The 24,455-nt window shown below is 37.3% G+C and overlaps 1 protein-coding gene across 1 annotated transcript; it reads right to left on the bottom strand.

Annotated features, from left to right (window-relative positions):
- Positions 1–12,732: 12,732 nt before the first annotated feature.
- LOC125469879 lies at positions 12,733–13,554 on the bottom strand. The gene has a single exon (XM_048567934.1). The coding sequence runs from the start codon at positions 13,552–13,554 to the stop codon at positions 12,733–12,735; it is 822 nt and encodes a 273-aa protein (XP_048423891.1).
- Between the last annotated feature and the right edge of the window lie 10,901 nt (positions 13,555–24,455).

Genomic DNA, 24,455 nt, shown 5'->3' with positions numbered 1-24,455 from the left:
TTCTCGGCCGAGACTTAGATAGATAATCGGTCGACCTCGACGCAGTGCTGTTTATCCAAACTGAAGGTGTTTCTCGGTCGGCTGATTCTGCGGCAGCAGTGCTGTTTATCCAAACTGAAGGTGCTCACCGGTTGCTTCCACAATGCTGTTTATCCAAACTGAAGGTGTGTCGGCAGGAAAAGAAATGGAAAAATCTCAAGGTGTTTGAGAGGTTTTGCGCAGGGCAATTGTATGCTGATCTTCAAGGGTCCTTTCTATTGCGTAATTTCTTGTATTTATAGCACCTCGCTCCTTGAATCCCATTCTGATTTGGATTGGGAGTCCTTGTCCCATCTCACCTTTAACTCGAACAATCCTAGTCCTACTGGGATTCTGAATTCTCTTCCTTTTGAAGCTTTATCCCTTGCTGGTCGAGAATCCTGGTCGCACCAGGATTTCCTCGACCTTTCCTCATTCATCTGGACTACTTAAGATAGGATCTGGCCGACCCTGCCAGCTGGTCCGGGTTTCATTATTTGGCCCATAGCATGTGTCATTACCTTGGGCCGAGCACATCTTGCTGCTCGGCCCAATCATAATATTTTGGGCCCAAACACTTTCACATACTCTTATTAATTTTTGTCTATTGATTTTCGTCAATTCATTTAGTCTAACGGCCGAAACTTGAAAAGATTATGTAAAAAGTAAAAATAAGTATGTAAATAGCACCACTTCTTTTCCACAAAGCCCATTTTTTGCACATTCTCTTACTACATAAAGACACTGCTGCCACCCTATTTCTGCAGTTAAAATCAACCGAACCAAATTAATTGATTAATTTTCTGTTCAGCATTAACAGTTTTAAACAACATTATACATATATATCATCGTCATATTCTCGAGATTAAATGTGAGATTTCCTCATAACAAGTGGGAACCAAATTTTGCTTGATATCATGGATGAAAAAAAAAGATTTATTGAAATGCATGACGGAGTGCGATTACAAAAATGTCATTAAGTAACCCTGTTTGAGGAATTTTTAACTGAAACTCTTTTAAAATGTATTGTGTACTTAAATGAAAGAAATATCAAAAGATCGTTATACCTTACTAGAGATACTTTTCTCTTCATGTTTTACCTTTACTAGGTAAATAGAAACAAAAAGAAAATAGAAAAAAACTTTGCCCGCAAAGTTGAGCAAAGCAGCAACAAAACCATGAATCCAAAGAACCTTATATTCATCGGCATGAGACTGTTTGGATTCATGAATTTAACTTCAATCCTTTGCTAGCTTTACACGCTTCTACTAGTTTTTCCCCTTTTTAAAGTAATTATCTTCTCTTTGATGTAAGAAGTGACTTGAATTTAAATGATTATGATGAAGAAGGAAAGAAATATAAGAATTATTAGTCAAGTCAATGCAACCCTGATAAATGTAAACTAATTAGCTAATGACTATGAGCTCATTTAGATGTTCTTTTAAAATGACTGAAAGCGCTTTTAGTGAAAATGTTTTTGAAAATAATCCTTAGTAAAAATGCAAGTAAATTTTGCAAAAGCACTTAAAGTGCTTCCTAGAAGAAGCACATAACTGGTGCTTCTTGCAAAAAGCACTTTAAGTCCTTTTGGAACCAAGAAACATTTTCTCTAAAAGCGCTTTCAGTCATTTTATAAGTACATCTAAATGAGCCCTAACTAAACCAACTCAATTGGTAAATGAAATATAAACCCAACGATAAATTACTCTCCTAGTAGAAATTTTCAGTTTCCAATGTTGTTTACTTTTAATTTGTTAACAGTGAAACGCAATTGCACTAGTCCTTGCCCAAAACCATCGTAAATCGAGTAATGTTAGGGAGATTATATATTTATATCTCATAATTTGTATACCAAAATTCAAATTGGATAAATTATAAATTCATGTGACTTGTACACATCACTTACCGCATCAGATAACAAACTAATGTGGTACAAGTTGCAGTCCCCCTAGCATTTTCCATCGATTGGAACTTATATATATCAAGTGAAATCTCATTCTCGGGTTTCACTATTTTATTTTCTATTTTTGATTACGTGAATTTATTTTATTTTTGTTAGTTTTAGAGTTCTAGTTTAGTTACTAAGTTTGATTTTTTTTTGTAATAATCATTAAAAATCAATTGAGCTTTTGGGTTCACTCTTAATATTTTTAGACAAAACTTGATCCCACGAACATGTAGGTGAAAACTGTTTGCAAAACAGAGTTATAAGAAGTTATAAGTAAGCAAAGTTAGGAACATTTCTGTATTTTGCACCTTCTGTATAAAGCAGTCCAAATCATCAAAACGGTGCCTGCTATTTTTTAAAGGCTGACCAGCGAGCCTACCCCGATTACCCAGTCTAATTCACGATTTTGACCCATTTTCTGAGCATTTTTATGATGTTGATTCCAGTTTTGGAATCATTGTTCCCAACTGTTGGAACTTTACAATTAGCAAGATCCCTAAATCACAATCCACATACATGTATCTGAACAAGAGTTTGGTTATCAATTCAACCCAAATGCATTTGTTAGAAAGAAATAAATAACTTCTCACATTTGGCTGCTATATGTCTAATAAAGCCGTGAAATAGTGAATGAGGAAGAATCTGTTGGGGTTTAAAAATGCTTCACTACTTGGAGAGGTTTATCTTACAAAGGAAAATGTAATGCAGCGGAATTGATAGGCAAGAGAAAGAAAGAATTCTCAAAGTATTACACAAGGTTTTTATTCACTCACAAACTTAGTACAAAAGGAAACACTCAAACACTCTTAGAAGCTTTGTTGCTTCTTCTTATTTCTTACTTGACACTCTCACTTCTTGCTACTTGCTCTCTTGGTTGTTACAAATGGTGTGGATGCCTTCTCCTTTTATAGGCATGGATGGAACCTTGGAGAAGCATGAAAACATCATGCTAGAGATATCTAGATAATTCCACTACCTTCCTAAGCTAGAATTATCTACACTAATCTTGTATGTTGGTGGAATCCTCACCATTCTTCTAGACTCTTCCACCAACTTGAACTTTGCTAGAATTCTCTAGCATGTGCATGGATCTTTCTTTGTGTATGGGCCGGATCAATTATCTTTGGGCCAAGACAAGATTACAATTCAACAGAATCTTCTACTCAATGGGGACCTTATGTTCTCACTAGAATAGGGTTAGTTTCTGTATAGAACGTTTTCCTCTTGAGCAGGGACCATTCCATATATAGATGCTAATCCAAACTGCCTTCCACCTATTATGGACAGCAGTTGGTAACTGACAGCGCTACTCAATCCTTATAGACGTGGGGCTTTCCATCGCTTCAACATGTTTGCCTTACAGTCCTACTTTAAAGGAAGTTAACCTAATAATTAACTCTAACTGATTATAATTATAATGTGACAATTCCTTATCATGATTTGTAGAGTCCAAATAAGATTCCAACATTCTCCCACTTTGGACTTTACTAATCATGTTTATTCATCAACATTAACCATTCCTCACACATCTGTCATGGCTAATTTAGAAGGTCGAACTCCAGAAAACTTTGCACAATAGTTAGTGCAGGCACTCTGGAATCACAATCTTCTTCACTAACCATACATGATGCTATAAAACATGTCAGTGAAACCGAGAGTTTTGCCATTTTACTCCCACAAAAAACAACCCTGTCTGTCTTGATGAAACTGTCATTCATCCGCTTCATCAACCACTACCTTAAGGTTGCTGCAGTTTTAACAAGCCACCCCCATCTATCTTGCACACTGAAAAAGAGTTAAAACCACTTGAAACTTTTAAACAAGCAACCAACACCACAAGGGAGTGATGCAATGCCTAAACATTCCCATAGCCAAAACTTATCAATGAACAATAATTCATGTCAAGACAATACATGGAATTAAACACCATGTTCCATTTATTGGCACAAAACAACTATGAAGTAAACAAGCAAGATTGGAAGTTCACACTCCCACATATATACTAAATCAAGTGATTCCGGTACTCCCATCTTCGCAATGTGCTCTTTAAACATTGCTAATTTGGTCCTTTATCAAACTCCAATGAGTTTGCCAATATACTTCCAGTGAAGCATCAATTCTTCCATACGCAAGTGTGAAACAACACTCCCACTAATTTAACATATCAACAACTTAATGTCTAAAAGTCTTTCTTATATATGTAGAATTAGCCATTTATTCTGACTGGTTAGCCACAAGTATTCTTTATTGCACACATCTTTTAAACAAACCAGAAGGAACCTTACGGCATAAGCGCGTACATTACAGATTTATATGCAAGATATAAGACAAAACAATATAGAATTAATGAACCCATTCCATATCTTGATTGCAGAAAACACTTTTTGATAAAAAAATTTGAAACATGCTTGCTTTGGCAGCAACTTTACCATGTCAATCAGTTTATAAATAAGCATATTACCATAAAATTTCCTAAGCATGCAAATTAATCACAATCTCAATGAAAGAATATCACAATCTGTCCTCCACAAGATATCTCATCCATTTCTTGCCATTCGTTTCAACAAGTATGATGGATACCCAAAATCATACCAAAATATATAATCAAACAGTAAGAGATAATTAGACCTACAAAGATATAGGTATTAATTTTAGGTCTTATTAACATCATACTCATTATTAAAGATCAACATGCAACCATCCAAGGCAACCCATATACAAGAGACAGAAGATTGATAATGCACACATACATCATATACTTATGCAACTTAATCATGTTGTCATTGTTAAAAGAACGATTCAACGGTAATTCTTTCAACAATCAGTTGCTAATATATGTGTAATATATTACACATATATTCAACATAGAAGGAAACCTTAATACATATGCCTTAAAACTTTAGTTCACTTTCAATGTGTTAGGACAATACAAAAACAACTCCCACTTGGGAAAACACTAAAATAAAATTCAAAGAATGTACCAAAAAATAGTTGCTTAATATGTCAAACAGAATTTCAACAATGAGTTACATATATTTCTGAATTTATCATAATTAAATGATAAGCTTGATTACTACCAAAATTACACAAATCAAACTAGACCTATTAATCTTCAGAGAGTAAAAAAATATAGAGCCATTTTAGATCAAAATCAAAATAATAGTCTAAAATGACGTCTCAAAAGACCAACCCAATCTGCCAGCATAACTGCCTATACAAGCATGAGTTACTAGTAAATTCACCAAAATTATGGTACATGGTAAAAAATTACAAAAATTTTCAAAAACATAGCAGACATACATATATTAAACATATCAAAAATTTAGATCATTTGGTGACCATTAGTTGTGTCATTCATCTAACTTTAAACAAGACACAATCTGCCAGAAAATTTATGCGCATCTATCATGAATCTATACATCCTAACAGATTCAATTTCATACCATTTCGATTTCAATGTCCAAAAGAAACTCAAGAAGTCTAATTTCATTCTCCAAACAAACATCATAGTTCAAAATTAAAAAGACTTACAAGCATAAAACCCAAAGATTATGTTACACCTTTGGGCAAGAAACATAGACAGCCATAATTCAATACAAGATTATGTAACCTTATTGTATAACAGTAATGTAATAGATTAAGAAAACAACCAAGATTTCAAGTCTTTGGACAAGAAAATAGTCAACTTAATTCTCTTAAAAATGTTATACCCATCTGTTGACTCTAAAAATTACAAAACCTACATGGCGCGCAGACTGAGTAACTAATAAGCTAACTACGTCCTTCGGTTGAATGCGAGGTGTGCCAACTCGTCGGCCAAGCTAGGCCGAGGAGTAAAATTCGTTGATGTCGTGTTGAGTGCGTTGCTGACTTCTTTATCTTGCGACTACGACCGAGGAAGGAACATTCTCGGTCTTTGGGTTTTAGAGCCTGAAGACAAGGCTGCTAGTTCTACGAAGTTCACAAATCGTCGGCGCCCAATTCGGTCACCGTGATTATATTCGTAAGAGTATAAGCACGTCAAATCGACACCAGACTATACGGACACAAATATTCAAAGATGATGTATGTCTTGATGGTGAACGTGGTTCAGCCGTCAGAATGCCGAACTCTAAAACTCACTTGTGAATATCAAATCATAAAATCACTAGGCATCCAGGACGCCGAATGTCGTAACTCGTAACACCTTACTTCGCCGAGAGGGCTGATAAGATGACCCCTGCCAATAAGGATTCGAAAACCCTTCTCGGCCGAGACTTGGATAGGTAACCAGTCGGCCTCGACGCAGTGCTATTTATCCAAACTGAAGGTATTCGCCGGTTGCCTCCACAGTGCTATTTATCCAAACTGAAGGTGTGTCGGCAGAAAAAGGAAAATGAAAAATCTCAAGATGTTTGAGAGGTTTTGCACAGGGCAATTATGTGTTGAATTGAAGGTCCTCAATTGTTGCATGATTTCTTGTATTTATAGCACCAACTCCTTCTTGAGATCGAATTAAACTCCTACCCGGATTGGGAGTTCTTGATTCGTTCCGACTCTGCTTTGAACAACCCTACTTCCATTAGGACTTTGAACTCACCCCCTTTTGGGGCTTTATTCATTGTCGGTCAAGAATCCTAATTGCACCACGACTTCCTCGACCCTTTTTGCTTATCTGAACTACTCCTTCTTGCGATAGGACTCGACCATCCCTGCTAAATGGCCAGGAATCATCAGGCAGCCCATAGTATTTTTGACATGGCTTTGGGCCGAGCCCAACCCTACACTCGGCCCAACAATATTATTTTGGGCCCAAACACCATCTCAACCCATTCATACATTCCCCTCTTTGGAAAAGAATATTGACATGCTATGAGTTTTAAGAACCATAATTTACATAACCAGTTCCTGAAGTCTTTTCACTTTGGTGAAAAACACATGTACACAAGTTTGCACTATGAAATCTCGCTCAGAGATTTTTCGTGAAGAAGTAAAGGTTATTGCATAAAATATTATCGTAAAAGACTTGACATTGATGTATTAATCCGTTAAGAATAAAAATATCAACCCTCCATGCAAGTTTTATTTTTCAGCCTGAGAACTAACATTGGTTCTTTCTACAACACTATAGGGCACATAAAAAATTCGTTTACAATCGCAATTTCATTCTTTAAACATAAAGATAAATATTAATCCCCAGTTTCTATTATATTGCAAGTTCCGTATGTATCAAAAAAAATAAAAAAGAAACTTTGTGGCTTTCTAATTAAACCTTTTTACCAAGCTTCGACTAAAACAACAAAAACCAACTGCATAATGATTATCCCCAACCCAAGCACTGTAAGAAGATATATACGACTCAATACAGTCATAAGTCAATTTAATGGTACTTGGGATTAACCACATATATAGATAATAGATTACAACTTAGCATAACTGCAAGTTTTTGGAACAAAAAGCAAAGAGCAAACCTGATGAAGCCAGAGAGTTGATAAATAATCAATTGACACAGCAATGTAACACCTTTGGGCACGACTGCAATTTCTGCATATCATATTGATATGCACCCTTATTATGTAGCCTTTTTAATCAAAGCTCAAGTTTCAACTAATACTCTAATCTTTGGAAAAGAATATAGTTGGCTCAAAATTCATCAAAAAACCCTTATGATGATTTATAAAATCAACCGGCCAACATATTTATCCGTTGTGGATTATGAACCAGAATTCCATGCAACCTCCTTAATAAACAAAATTTCATTAAAACCCCACTTTGGTGAAAGTTCTACAAACATTTGTTTAATGGTTTAATAGCATGATTATTTGTCTAGTTGTTGCAGCCTTGGCATCATTCTTGTTGGAGTTTGATTCCTTTTTCTCTCTGCCTTCTTTATGTCATCTATGCTTTTCTTGAAATTCCACCGAAAGGAAAGCTCCACAGAAACTCCAACAATTCCTGAATAAGACTTACCAAGAAAAGCATTAATGCGAACAATTATAATTAAAAAAAAATAAAAAATAAAAAAAAAACAATTATAATCAAAACCAAAGAAAGCTTTAACCAGAAAACCATTAAGGCCATGTACATTAGTCCACCAAGCTTGTGCCATTCGTGATATCATAGGCAACCAAGCAATCTTTCAGACGAACCCCATTGCTGCTCGGCTTTTGCTGAGTTTTCTTCCTCCCTCGTGATGCCCATAACGACGCCGTTGTTGTGCCTTGGCTGCCAAATTGAAGGCTTTAGTTTCCTTTATGGTTAAAGAATAAGCACTTGGCATGCCTTCCCTCATTCTCTCCATTTAGTCAAAACAACCATCTGACTTTTCCTTTTATTAATCCACAAAGTCAAACATGCATAATTCCATGTGTTTATGTGATTAACGTTGCTGCTTCTTTCCTGTTTTCGACTTGCTTCTGGAACCCTTTTACTTTGCACACCTACCACTCCAATCAATTTGGTCTTCGGTCTTTAATTGTTGCCAACTCAATTATATGAGTCAATTAATCACAACATGCCACCACAACATGCCACGCCTCTTCTTCGATAGTTTACTTGCACCGCTGACGATTGCGTGGCCTGGAGCGTTCAGGTGTATGCGACCTTTTGATATGGACGCGGTCGCGGTTTCTGTACCGGATTCTTTTACGATTTCAGTCTCTGTCTTGTTCTCAGAGGGATCATGTTTTTTTTTTTTTTTAAGGAAAGGCCCAAGTTGATTCCGATGTTTTCACCATAGTATCAAACGTGATCACAGTACCCAGAAGAAAACCAACAAACATTAATCGAAGAATAATAGTGCCCAGAATCAAAATATAATCAATGACAATAGTAATTAAAAGAATTGAATTTAGGGTGAGCTAATACATGCTCTGATACCAAATATTGGAACTTTACAATTAGCAAGATCCCTAAATCACAATCCACATACATGTATCTGTTTGAAATGGTACCAGGCATGGTATTTGATTAATAACTTTGTTAAAGATTGAATCTTGAATAATAGTTTTTAGAAAAAACTGAAGTTCTTCGAAAGAGAGAGTTGAGAAGTCAAGAGTCTGTGTTTTTCATTACAACCGAAAACATTAAGCTTTACAAGGACTATATCAGACCTTTTTAGATCAAAAACCAGAACCTACACTCTAGAGACCTAGGAACTCTTCTCCAGTCATTAATTGACTTTGGAGGATATCATCCATCCACTTGGAAGAAGATGGGAAACACATTACAATTAAAAACCAGATAAGAACCCAGCTGTAGGAGTTCTAAAAACAGAAACTTAGCCGTTGCACATTTTGAACCAAACGGCTACTTGCTAAAAAATAGCAAGTTCTTCACTTCTTCGATTTCAGAGTTCTCTTCACTTCTTTCAGCAAGATTGTCATCTGCAGTCTGACACTAAGCTTGTATGCAGCTTACATCTCAACAGCCTCTCCTAAGCTGCTTACTGGCTTCACTCCAAGTCTCAATCTCAACTGATTAAATCTATCTTTTGGCAACGCTTTTGTAAATATGTCTGCAAGCTGTTCTTCACTTCTGCAGAACTGCACATTGATCATCCCTTCTTGCAGAGCTTCCCTTATGAAATGATATCGCCTGTTTATGTGTCTAGTTCTCTGATGAAATACAGGGTTTTTAACCATAGAAATTGCTGACATGTTGTCACAAAATAGAGGTGTTGCCTCAGTTTGCATTTCCCCAAAGTCATCAAGAACAAATCTTAACCAAATTGACTGTGCAGTTGCCTCAGCTGCTGAAATATACTCAGCTTCAGCTGTTGACAGTGCAACTGTGTTCTGTTTCACAGAGGCCCAAGAAAATACCCCACTGCCAAAACTGAAAGCATAGCCAGAAGTGCTTCTGCTATCATCTTCACTGCCTGCCCAATCTGCATCACAGAAACCAATAAGGATTGCAGACTTGTCTTTCACATATTCAATGCCATGGTTTAGGGTCCCTTGCACATATCTCAGTACCCTTTTTGCAACTCCCAGATGCTTCTTAGTTGGTCCATTCATAAACCTTGATAACAGACTTGCAGCATACATAAGATCAGGTCTAGTTGCTGTTAAGTACAGCAAGCTTCCAACTATTTTCCTGTAAAGCCCTTCATCTGCCAACTCACTCCCATCCACCTTTTTAAGTCTTTCACCAGTAGATAAGGGAATGGACACATGTTTGCAATCTTCAAGCCCAAATTTCTCAAGTAGAGATTTGGCATACTTACTTTGGTGAATAAATACACCTTGATCAGTTTGTAATATCCCCATACCAAGGAAGTGATGCAGGAGACCAAGATCTGACATTTCATATTTTTGCATCATCTCCTTTTTGAACTCACAAATCATCTTGTCATTGCTGCCAGTATAGATAATGTCATCAACATATATTGAGACAATTATCAACCCTCCTTCATCATCAGATCTTGTGTATAGGGTGGCTTCACTTGTACTTCTTTTGAATTTACACAGAGAAAGATAAGCATCAATTTCACTGTACCAGGCTCTAGGTGCCTGTTTAAGTCCATATAAAGCCTTCCTTAACTTGTAGATTTTTTGACTTGCATTTCTCACCTCAAAACCTTCAGGCTGCTCAACATACACTTCTTCATCAATCACACCATTCAGAAACGCAGATTTAACATCCAGTTGAAACAGTTTCCATCCCTTTTGTGCTGCTAAGGCAATGAGAGTTCGAATTGTGTCTAATCTTGCCACAGGTGCAAAAGTTTCATTGTAGTCAATCCCTGGTTTCTGTGCATACCCCTTTGCTACAAGTCTGGCTTTGTGTTTTTGAACTGTTCCATCCAGATTCAATTTTGTTTTAAACACCCATTTCACACCTATAACAGGTTTATCAACAGGTCTCTCAACAAGTTCCCAAGTGTTGTTCTTCTCAATCATCTCCAATTCTGCATTCATAGCTTCTTGCCAAGCTAGATCACTTGCTGCTTCTGAATAAGTCTCAGGTTCTATAATGCACATGTGACACCTTGCATATATATCTTCTAGAGTTTTCAATTTCACTGGAGTGGAGCTTGGTGTGGAGCTTTGACTGTGATTTTCACCATTGTCCTCAACTGACTCATGAACAACAGTGTTTGAATGAGAACTTCCAGCACTGTTATACTGGAGATCATCAGATTGTTCCTCTCTACCTTCTTCTTCATAGTCAAATCCTTCAAGATTGAAATGAGTTGAAGTAGGCTCCACTTGATCATTTTTCCAATTCCATGACTGTTTTTCACTGAAAATTACACTTCTTGAGAGTACTATTTTTTTAGATTGCAGATCATATACTCTATATCCTTTTTCACAGCTCCCATATCCCATGAATACTCCTTTCCTGGACTTTTCATCGAACTTGTGTCTCAGATGTGAAGAAACATGAGTATAGCATACACAACCAAAAACTTTCAGGTGCTTGATTCCAGGCTTTCTACCTGTGAATACTTCAAATGGAGTTTTGTCTAGAACAGATGTTGTAAAACATCTATTTTGAAGGTACACTGCTGTGCTTACAGCTTCTGCCCAGAATTCTATAGGCATTCCTTTCTCAACCATCATAGACCTTGCCATTTCACCAATCGATCTATTCTTCCTCTCAGCAACTCCATTCTGTTGAGGAGAGTAGGCAATAGTCAGTTGCCTCTCCATTCCCATGCTTGCACAGTAATCTAGAAACTCATTTGAGGTGTATTCACCACCTCTATCACTCCTTAGCTTCTTTAAATTGTATCCACTTTGCAGTTCAACAAACACTTTGAATTTCCTGAACACATTGAAGGTATCAGATTTGTTTCTTAGAAAGTATACCCAACACATTCTTTAAAAATCATCAATGAATGTGATGAAGTATCTATTTCCTCCAATGGACTCATTTTGCATAGGTCCACACAAATCTGTATGCACCAATTCAAGTGGGCAGCTTGCTCTCCATGCTTTTCCTTTGTCAAAAGATTCTCTGTGATGCTTGCCTGATACACAACCCTCACACATATCTTTCATTTCTGTCAAAACAGGTAGTCCAAACACCATTTCCTTCTGCTGCATCTTTTTCATACTGTTAAAATTCAAATGTCCAAGTCTTCTGTGCCATATCCATGAATCTTCAACTATCGAGGCTTTCCTTGCTGCAGGAGTTATGGACTCCAGTGAGAGAGGAAAACATCGATTTCCTGCCATGATCACCTTTGCCACAACATTTTTAAGACTGTTATCATCAAAGATCACTGCCATATTACCCCCAAATAGGACATAATAACCATGCTCCATCATTTGACCTACACTTAGTAAGTTTTCATCCAAGCCAGGAACCAGCAATACTTCATTTATATATCTTTTCCCACGCTGAGTTTCAACCACCAAAGTGCCTTTTCCAGTTGCTTGTACAAGGTCACCAGTGCCCATTTTAACTTTACAAGTCACAGATCTGTCAAGATTTATTAAGGTAGACTCATTTGATGTCATGTGATTGCTGCAAGCACTGTCCACAAACCACACACTTCTATCTTGCACAGTTGATGAGTGACAGGCATAAAACATGGTTCCTGTAGTTACTTCTTCTTCCTTTGCACAGTGAGCAACTTGCTTGTGACCATCACAGTCCTTTACTATATGACCAAAACGATTGCACTTTCCACATTTTGGTTTTCCTTTGTATCTGCACACACCAAAATGAAATTTCTGGCACACTTGACACTGTGGTTTCACAGGACTTTGACTACTGCTTCCTTGCTTGTTCTGTGGATTGAATTTGTTGTTCCAATTACCTCTTGGATTGTTGCTTCAGCTTCCACTCGGAGACCAGTTTGATCCCTTCTTGTTTTGTCCCTGCCACTTTTGATTTGGCCTACTTTGAGAACCTTTGTAAGTGCCAGTGACCTGATTGTTTCCAACTCTGAGACTACTAAAAGCCCTCTCGGTTCCTGTCAGTCTATCCCTTTCATCATGTAAGTCTTCCCTTTTATCATATACTTTAACAGATGCAATAACTTCTTCCACTCTAATAGCATCCAGATCTCGAGTTTCCTCAATAATAGACACAATGGATTTATACCTCCTACTTAGACTCATCAATAGTTTCTGCACAATTCTTTGTTCAGTTACATCTTCACCAAGAGACTTCAGATTATTCTCAATTCCAAAAAACCTACCCAAATAGTCATCTAGGTTTTCACTATCTGTCATTCTCATATATTCAAAGTCAGCCCTAACAGCTTGAAGTTTCACAGCTCTTACCTTTTTATCTCTTCTGAACTCTCTTCTCAGAATGTCCCAAGCCCCTTTTGCAGTCTTTTCATTTCTGATACGAGGAAAAAGCTCATCTGTTATAGCTCCTTGTATAAGACTCAACGCCTTGGCGTTTTTGATTCTGTCTTCTCTGGAGATGGTTGGTGGTTCCACTGGAATTTGCTCAGCCTCGCTACCCTCCTCTCCAGAACCTTCTTCCTCTTCAGAAATCTGCTGAACTTGTACACCGAGTTCCACTACATCCCATAGATCATGCGCTATGAGGATAGTTTCCATCTTGACAGCCCAAAAATCGTAGTTTGCACCATTGAACTGTGGAGTTCGTAAGTCTCCACTGGAAGAACCTGATCCCACCATTTTCTTAGTGAGTATCAGTGAATCAACCAATAAAGGAACCACCTTTATCCTTTCTGGGATTTTTTTTAAGGAGGAACCTCTCTCACAGCTTTACTCCCTTCTTCGAAATCAGACCAAAAGCTCTGATACCATGTTTGAAATGGTACCAGGCATGGTATTTGATTAATAACTTTGTTAAAGATTGAATCTTGAATAATAGTTTTTAGAAAAAGCTGAAGTTCTTCGAAAGAGAGAGTTGAGAAGTCAAGAGTCTGTGTTTTTCATTACAACCGAAAACATTAAGCTTTACAAGGACTATATCAGACCTTTTTAGATCAAAAACCAGAACCTACACTCTAGAGACCTAGGAACTCTTCTCCAGTCATTAATTGACTTTGGAGGATATCATCCATCCACTTGCAAGAAGATGGGAAACACAGTACAATTAAAAACCAGATAAGAATCCAGCTGTAGGAGTTCTAAAAACAGAAACTTAGCCGTTGCACATTTTGAACCAAACGGCTACTTGCTAAAAAATAGCAAGTTCTTCACTTCTTCGATTTCAGAGTTCTCTTCACTTCTTTCTGCAGGATTGTCATCTGCAGTCCGACACTAAGCTTGTATGCAGCTTACATCTCAACAGTATCTGAACAAGAGTTTGGTTATCAATTCAACCCAAATGCATTTGTTAGAAAGAAATAAATAACTTCTCATCTTTGGCTGCTGTATGTCTGATAAAGACGTGAAACGGTGAGGAAGAATCTTTTACTCAATGGGGACCTTATGTTCTCACTAGAATAGGGCTAGTTTCTGTATAGAACGTTTTCCTCTTGAGCAGGGACCATTCCATATATAGATGCTGATCCAAACTGCCTTCCACCTATTATGGACAGCAGTTGGTAACTGACAGCACTACTCAATCCTTCGCCAACCACCACACCATTACACTCACCTCGACATCAAGAGTCAAGTCGTTAGACCTTCTATGGAGGATCGAAGTTCTAAAGTTCTAGGGTTTTTCGGTTCCATCGGCATTTTCCGAAGTTTTCCGGCGGAGTTGGGCTTTGTGGCATGTATAAATATTGCTATACTCTTCACGAGCTTCGTTTTGGTGTATTTGTGTTGAATTTGGTATTGACCGAAATCTGGCAAGGGTTTTGGCTGTCCACAACCGCGATTCTATCGTTCGACCATAGTTTCTATCTCTAATGTACGTTTTATCATAGTTTCTATTACTAATGTTCGTTTGACGAGATTCTATTGTTTGACCACAGTTTTTATTGCTAATTTCCGTTTGACAAGATTCTGTCGTTTGACTATAGTTTCATAAACGACCGACATTTGACCTTTGTAGTAGGCGATATCCTGCGGTTGGATTGCTATAGAATTGGAGGATGTTGTTGTGAAAGTAAAGAGATGCCCTTAGGAACATAAGGATCGGAAATTCGATCCATGTGCGAATCTTTAAGATTGGAATAATCAGGGTTGTTGACCTTAGCTAGAATCATTTTGACCAAAGGTTGACTTTTGTCAACATATCTGGATCATTCTTGAATACAGTAGTTGGGCATGTACAATCTAGAATTATGTGTTTCATCAATAGAAATCTAATACTGGACTTGTGCATTGTCTTTAAGCTTTGATCGTACTTGAGCCCTTGATCTTTTTGCTAGGGTGCTATAGCGTGGACTTCAAGTGCATCCACAACTTTTTGTTTTGTGTTGCTTCCATCTTTCATATGCTTGAAAGCTTGGCTTCAATGACTTAATCCTATGGTTTAGCTACTTCTGAGTATTTGAGCCAAAATATCAAAAATATGAAGCAAGTACAAACGAGACATAGTCATAGGCTCCCCTTCATTTTGCATGGCACACATAATCATCACGTGATGCCTCAATATCAAGACGATGTGTTATGTTTTTTTTTTTTTGTTTCACACATATTCTTATATATATTATTGCAGTATAATGTGCCATACAAATCGCTCTACCAATTTCCTTTTTCTTTTGTTAGTATAAATGAGACATTTACCGTAGAACTGTCATTGTAATTGCTATTGTAATTGAAGTTTTCAATGTTGCAGGGGAATGGTAATGCAATTTAGTAATTATAAATAGGTAATTTTAGGAAGACTAGATTTGTAAATGACATGAAAATTGATAATTTAATTATTACTTAAACATTGATAAATGTGCTCATATCTATTGTGACACGTTATTTAATTTGCAAATTTCTACAAATTTAATCTCCGTAGCATTATCTATTATAGATTGATATCTTCTGCTAATTCTGCAACAACATATATGTAAATTAAAGCAGAGAATTTATTAATTAAAAAAAGATTATTTATTCATTTATCATGTTTTTTTCCCTTAGAGAATTAATTACTCATCACCGAATTTATTTTTGTAGGTAAAACATATCCCAAAAAATGAACCGCCACACTTTGGGTGATCACAATCTATTCGGCACCGACACATTTGCCAACTTGTGCACCGGCCCCGGATGTTACCAGCCGCCTTGCATTTTTTATCGCACTGCCTGTTTTGATAATCGGTAAAACAAATACTGAATGGGTTTACTGAGATTTGTTCACCGTCACATACCCCTCGTCCTTCCACCATATTTTCTGCAGTCAAAATTAACAAACAAATATTGAACTCGTTATACACACACACACACACACAAAAAGTGGTACTACATACACTAAATTCATACATAAATAAATATTGAAATGCACGATGGAGTTGGGGTATACAAAGATGTCCTTCTAAGTAATCTTGTTTGAGGAATCTTTCAACTGAAACTCTTTTGCATGGTCAGGAAAAACTTCTCTTTAACAAAAAACAAAGGATAGGGTATTCAAATGAAAGAAATATATATATGATCGTTAAAATTGTGCTAGAGATACTTTCGTTTTCATGTTTTACCTTCATTAGTTCGATACAGATAAAACATTAAAAAAAAAAAACTTGTTATTATGAGATAGACTTACGCGAAGTTGAGAAAAGCAACAACAAAAACACGAATCCAAAGAGCCTTGTATTCATAGATGCGAGACTGTTTAGCTTCATGTTTTTACCTTCGATCCTTCGCTAGCTCTACATGGTTCTACTATTTCCCCCCTTCCCCCTTTTATGGTAATTTTTATCTATTCGATGTAACCAGTGCTTTAAATTTAAGTAATTATGACGAAAGAAAAAGAAACATACTAACGATCACTCAAATTAATGCAACCCAAATAAATGTAAATTTTTGAGCGCATGACTAACCGAAACAACTCAATTGATAAATAAAACATAAACCCAAGGATAAAGTACTACAAACTTAGTAAGAAATTTTCAAATTCCAAAACTGGTTGCTATTAATTTGTTAACGTTAAAACATGTGCACTAAAGTAGAATATCATTGTATGCAACAAAAAAATGATTGGAAGTAATCGGTAGGAACCTGTTAAGGTTTACGGTCGGGTATAATCACTAATCGTATAACAGAGAGCATAATGTATCCTACCCATTCCTTCCCATCTTTAAGTTTACATCTCTTTGGTTGCACTACTACAAAAAATACTTTGCGCAACGAAATAAGATTTGTTGCACAAAGTAAGATTTCATCACTCAAAAATTTGCGCTATGAAATTTTTGTCATGCATGGTTCATCGTGTAAAGCTCTTGAAGATAGGTTTTGCGCGATGAAAGTTTTTTATTTTTGATTTTTTTATTTAATTAAATTGACTTTTTGGTTTATTATTTCTATTATTTAATTTAATTATAGTAATTGTTTGCACGACAAAATATTTGGTAGTGTTGCAGTCATATTTAGAATAGAAATGTGATTGTGTAAATCTTAGTGTATCTAGGGGTATCTTTGAATATTCTCCTTAGTAGTTAATATCCTATTAGAGTTGTAATGCTAAAAGGGTAAGGATTTAACCTATCATGCTACTATAAATAAAGGCACAAGGGGGGTGATACAACACACACCTCACAATTAAATCTCTCTCTTCTCTCTCTTATTGCCGCCGGCCTCTCCCTCTCTATTCCCTTAGAATAGTTCCGTCAAATAGGCCTACAACACATTATCAGCATGCTTTTACCAGAAGCTAAGGAACCAAAGGATCATAGGAGGAGGCTCTTTTCTACAAGATTGAAAGGCTTTTATTTGTTTTTTGTCAATCAGGTACGCTGAAAATAAAGTAACATATTTGAAACGTCCACAAAGCATAACATTCCCCATGATTCATGAACCCCTTATATTTATATTTTCCTTGCAATATATATTGTATATGTTTCATATATTTGTCAATATATATATGTTTCATGCATTGCGCAATTATTTTTCTATGTGGAATTTGTGAGTTAAAGCATATAAATAAATAAAAGCAATTTAGGGTTTTACAAACCCTAGAGATGTTGAAAAAAAAAAAAAAAAGGGAAAAATCTATCACAGCCATGGCACCACCACCAAGCCACCGCGCTGGCCTGCAGCCCAGCCGCGTGGAGCTAATTATGGAACGATGTCGTTTTGACCCCTTGGACCACACGGCAATAACCCTTTGGGCTTTGCTACTTAAGCACAATGGCACTAGGCCTTCGGCCACGTAGGCTTACACAGGCTCTAAGTCCCCCTGCCCAAACCGAGAAGCTTGCAGCCTTCTTGGATATGTTCGAACATCTCTGGCCCATCTCCAGCAGCCCAGTGCTGCTAGGCTTCCCTTGACCCATGATAGGCCTGGCCGCAGCAGCCTATAACTTGCTAAACTTGATTTGCCATTACCCAAAACTTGACCCAAGCTTCAGCTGGGCTTCGCGAACGTTAACGCACACGCTAGCCTTCGACTGGGCTTCCTCCCAAACCAGCAGCCTTTTGCTGCTGGGCTCACCCATATCACTCAGCCCAAGGCTTGCAGTCTTCCCTATGACCCAATAAGGCTGCAGTCGAACTGCAGGGCCTATTGCCGTGATACTTTTTTGACCCAATGCCAATTTTTGGCAATCCCCGTATTATAAATCATGCCCAAATATTTTTTGGGGTACTTTGGTTTAGGCTAATTAATTCTAATTTAATTATTACTTGGTTGATCACCAACCGAAGCTAATTTGACCCGTTTGGCATTATTTTGCTTCCACGATCGACACCGTTTTGTCCTGATCTATTGATTAAAGAAAAGTGACCTACAGTCCATTAATCTAATAGTTAATCCAAAATTATTGACCTGAAGATCACTTTTGGACATTAACGATTCAATAATTTATTTTTATACTTTGAACCGTTGACATCCTTTTATAGTCTCGAAGCTCTCACACTTGAGTTCCCGAAGCAACTCAAATCCACTACATAAAACTAAATTGAACTAATCGTTTGGCATATTGCATTCTGTGTTCTTGCAGGAACCTCTCGTTTATGAACTAATCGTTCATAAAACTAAATTGAATCTCTAGTTTCATATTTAGTGCCTTTGAAACCCGAAGTTTTCATTCAAAACTTACCACATGAAACATGTAGCTTTCATGCTTAAATTAAATGAATACATGTCTATAGAACCCAAATGTTCTACGATGTATGTCTATGGATTACCATATGACTAACCACGTCTTGTTGTACCCTCCGTTTTAAGGACATATCGAACTTGAACAAGCTTGATTTCATCGTTCTGGAAGTCTCTAGAAGAAACTAGTTGAAGTGGTTTCAAGACGTGAAGCTTCATCTTACTGCAAAGGGTATTATAGCCACCATCAAGGCATCCACCGACGCCAACCCCGTCAATGAAGCTCAGAAAGCTATTGCAATGATCTTCATTCGAAAACATATCCATGATGCACTGCAGACCGAGTACCTTGTTGAGGAGGACCCACACACCCTCTAGCTTGCTCTGGCCGACCGTTTCGATTACCAGAAAAACATTTACTTGGCTAAAGTAAGACACGACTAGCATCATCTACACTTCCAAGACTTTAAGTCCATGAATGAATACAACTCTGAAGTTTGTAGAATCCGATCATTGCTTACGTTCTGTAAAGTGGACTCAATCGAATCAAATCTCTTGGAAAAGAACTATTCGACCTTCCATGCCACCAATATTGTCCTGTAGTAACAATATAAGGCACAAAAGTTTACAAATTTTGGGATTTAATCCTTGTTTTACTTCTTGCTGAAAAGCAGAACGAACTTTTGATGGAAAATCATCAAGCTCGGCCCACTGGCTCGAACGCTACGCCTGAAGTGCATACGACCAATTCTAGCATCCACAAATGATGTAAAAATCATTGTGGCCCTGGAAATGGGCAAAAAGCCAACCATGGGCCCAAGGTCCACAGAGTCAAGGCCCACCAAAGGGAGGAAATTTGACCCAGAAAAGCCAACCCCTTACCTATAAGGCCCCAAACTTCAAGAACAAGGGAAAAATTAGCGTTCAATCGAGTTCCATTGAAATAAACATGTGCTACCGCTGTATATCAAAAGATCATTGGTTATACGTATGCCGAGCTACCCCCGAGGCTATTGCCAAGTATCATTCTAGTTGTGAGTCTAACTTTGCCCATGTGGAATATCCCAAAGATACTACTACATCCATGGAGATATTAGATTTTTCAAAAGGCATCAACTCCTATAGACGAATAAGTTTTATTCTTCTTCACATGTGGTGTTTTTACCCCTAGTGGCAGGATGCTTCCTAATTTTTAGGTTTATGGTTTAATTTTTAGACAATTTTTCTAAGTATTTGGAATAATTTGTTTGGTTTTGGTTTGTTTTGAATTATGGATTGTTATTTCATTGATATTATTTCTCAAATTGATTCATTGAATGAATGGAATTCTATTTATGCATGTGACCAATTCAATCAATTTATTTCTAGGTATGTTTAGTGAGGAAGTTAGTTGTCTGGCAGATAGTGCTACTACGCACAATACATTGAATGAGCGACTCCATTTTACTAACTTCGTACCTAAGAAAGCACGTCTGACAACTCTCACAGGCTCATCCAACCTGATTGAAGGATACGGGAAAGCTCATATCATGTTGTCAAATGGTATTGTCTTAACCATTAAAGAAGCCCTCTATTCTCCACGTTCTGGAAAAACGTTGCTGAGTTTTAGAGATATTCGAGATAATTAATATCATATTGAAACCACTGAAGATAATGGATCTAAATTTCTTTGTATCATTTCTTACGAGTATGGCCAGAAGCATATTCACGAGAAGTTAGAACGTCTCTCGAGTGGGTTATACATCACAACCATTCGCGACATAGAAGCCCACCATGTGGCCAGCCCTATGCCTGAGTTCCAGAACACTTTGCTACTTTAGGATGACCTTATGGGACATCCTAGGTGTGACATGATGCGCCGTATCCTCAAATCATCACATCAGCATCATTTACCTTCATACGTTGGATTCCCGCCATGCAAAGCTTATTCTTTAAGGAAGTTGAATAGTCAACCCTTAATTACAAAGATTATTCACAACGGCCTAAGTTTCTTCAGAGGTTTCAAGGGGATATTTGTGGACCTATCCAACCAACATGCGGACCATTTAAACACTTTATGGTGTTAGTTGATGCATCAAGACAATGTTCACATGTTTGCCTACTGTCCACACTCAACGCTACATTTGCGAAACTCCTAGCATAAATTATTAAGCTAAGGGCTCACCATTCTGATTATCCGATCACATCGACTCGACTGGATAATGCTAGAGAGTTTACGTCATAGACTTTTGACGATTATTACATGTCAATTAAGATTGAAGTCGAGTATCATGTACCCCATGTTCACACCTAAAACGGTCTAGCTGAAGCTTTCATAAAACACTTTCAATTGATAGCTCGGACTTTGGTTATGTGAACCCAACTGTGGGTATCTGCTTAGGGCTATGCACTATTGCACGCAACTATGCTGGTTTGCTTGAGGCCCACTGCTACCAAACCTTATTCACCATTATAATTGGTTAATGGATACGAGCCTGGCGTCTCGCATTTGCATGTGTTTGGGTGCGCAATCTATATGCCGATAGCATCGCCATTAGGTACCAAAATGGTTCCTTAGAGAAAAATGGGAATCTATGTCGGTTATGATTTGCCATCTATTAGTCGCTTTTTAGAGCTCTTGACAGGAGATCTCATTACTGCACGTTTTATGGATTGTCACTTTGATAAGACAGTTTTCCTGTCATTAAAGGGAGATAAGCATGCTAACATTCCTGGATAACACCGCAAATTGTCGTGATATGCTCTGACTATGTCTCATTTAGATCCCTGCACTGCCCAGTCTAAAACTGAGGTGCGACATTATAGATCTTTATAGTATTGCTCAAAGTATGCTGGATGCTTTTCCTAATCTAGCTAAGGTGACAAGATCATATATATACTTGTTGCAAACGCACCTGCAAGGATAGACGTACCCACATATGCAGTAATCTTGCCTAGGAAAGCTAAACATTCCCCGAAGATGAAGAGGCCTTCCACGTGGCCCAGTACATTGGCGACTAGCCAATCATCTACTCCGACCCTGAAATATGGCAGACCCTTTGGTTTAAATGATTCACAACCTTGAAAAGGGAAAACGACACCAACTAGTAACCCTAGTTTGAATCTGACCATCACTCACTCTTCTATTCCAACGCATGAGGTTATTCTAGATTACTATGATATCTTATATAAGACAACTCGACCTCTCGAGAATCGCGAGATTTCGGTCCACTACGATATATTGGATGAGATTTGGAATTAGAATGAGATGATCGTCGACGATGCATTTGTGTACATAGTAGCAACTGACATTATGCTTAGCGATGACATTGAAGCACGTTATGTTGATGAATGCCGACGTAGAACGGATTGGTCAAACTGGAAACACGCAATCCAGGTCGAACTTGATTCACTTGCGAAATATAAGGTGTTTGGACTTATAGCTCCAACTTCACCACATGTGAAGCCAATGTGAAGCCAGTGGGCTACAAGTGGGTTTTCGTGAGGAACCGTAATGAGAAGAATGAAATAGTACTATATAAAGCACGCCTCGTAGCACAAAGCTTGTCTCAATGCCCTGGGATTAATTACAAGGAGACGTATTCCCTAGTAATGGATGTCATAACGTTACGCTACCTAATTAGTTTGGTAGTTTCCAAATAACTGAATATGCAGCTTATGGACGTGGTAACTGCATATCTCTAAAGGGATCTAGATACGGAAATCTACATGAAAGTTCCAGAAGGACTTTCATTGACTGGTTCAAATAGTTCTAGACTACGGAACACTCTCTCTATTAGATTGAGGAGATCACTCTACGAATTGAAGCAATCCAAACAGATGTGGTATAACTGTCTGAGTGAATATTTGACACGTTAGGGTTATGTTTTCATGTCCCAACCCACGAATAAAGAATATTCACAAGTTAGGGTGTGAGCCATACCTTAGCTATAGAAATAAATTCGATAACCAAGATATGGTGGAAAAATTAAAATAAAATTATTTGGAGTTGATTACACAACACATCCTATATCACTAGTTAACAACTTTTACGTACTAAACACTTGAGTTTACTACATAAAATTTATTGAATACGCAGCAGAATAACTATAGTGCAAAAATTTATTCACAACAAAAAGTACCAACAAAATAATAATTAAATTGTAACAATTCTTTCGAATGCATGAAATATATGCAAATAAGATGGATGAATGTACTCACTCCATTCTAATCCCGCTAACCTATACCTAAGGCACTCAAGCCTACACGTCCTATACCATTCTTATACCACTTGGCTCCGAATACCTTAGAATATGAGTTAACTCCCGTTCATCCCTTGAACCTAATTTTTGTAATTAGATTCTCAGTTTCCACTTTATTATACAAGCACTTCCCCGAACGACTAATTGTATATTCAAGCCCTTCCCCCGACACCTGAAATATACAAACTTTCATTACTTTATAACCAACCGGTTGTATACTTAAGCCCTTCCCCCAATGCCTGACGTATACAAGGTTCATTATTTTATATTCAAGGCAAACTTTAGCCCTTGAATATCTTCACAACTCAAACACTTTACACAAGTGAGCACTTGACACAACACAACTCTTTTACTTGCTTTGCAATGCATATGTATATGTACTGCACCTAAAGATTAAGAATCACTTACTCACCATATATAAATATGAGCAAAGATTAAACTAATCAGTAACCAATGTAATAATGTTTGATACTATTATTTAAAGGGTAAATTGTTGGAGATATGCCCTGAAAGTTAATCTTTGGAAGAAACCTTCAAGACAATGTCTATATGTATAGATAACTCTAATACAGCAAAAGGCAAAGTCACTCATTAGGACTATCTCAATAAACGATATACATCCAAAATAGTGAATCCATGGACAATGGATCGATAGAAAAAGTAATCTAATGATTATAGACTGCAGAGACCTTCTTGACATAGCCATAATGTCCAAAAAGATTCTTGGTCGTAGGATTGTCAAAGAAACACTGACAATACATAGACCAGTACATACTATGTCCCCTTTAAATGGGAAGGATGGAAAGTCTCATGCCATCCATGTAGTGACACTAAGACAAATATGTAGGTGTGCATTAAGGGAATAAGTTCACTAAACACAATCAAACGAGAGTACTTGCATGGAGGTCTACTCACATGTCAAAAAAGTAACTCTACTGGTTGGAATAATGGAAGTAATCCTTTGACCTGAGACATCATTTTTGTCTTAGGGATACATTGTTGATCATTTGATAATGAAACGTGACCACATCTCATCTTGGATGTGTTCTATGCATTATTGGGGTCAATGATTTATTCTCAGAGGCATGTAAATGATCAACAAGGCATCTCTAATTCTTATTACGAGAGAAAGAATACTCTAAGATATGATTCGGAAATCTTCGGTCGAAGTATCGAGCGTAATGATGGAAGTG

Source organism: the organism of the source record quoted next, unplaced genomic scaffold (assembly GCF_019419815.1).
Source record: "Pyrus x bretschneideri cultivar Hongxiangsu unplaced genomic scaffold, Pyrus_bretschneideri_v1 Contig47, whole genome shotgun sequence".
Classification (NCBI taxonomy): domain Eukaryota; kingdom Viridiplantae; phylum Streptophyta; class Magnoliopsida; order Rosales; family Rosaceae; genus Pyrus; species Pyrus x bretschneideri.
The sequence above is the reverse complement of the archived record's forward strand: the minus strand, read 5'-3'. Positions and strand labels throughout refer to the sequence as shown.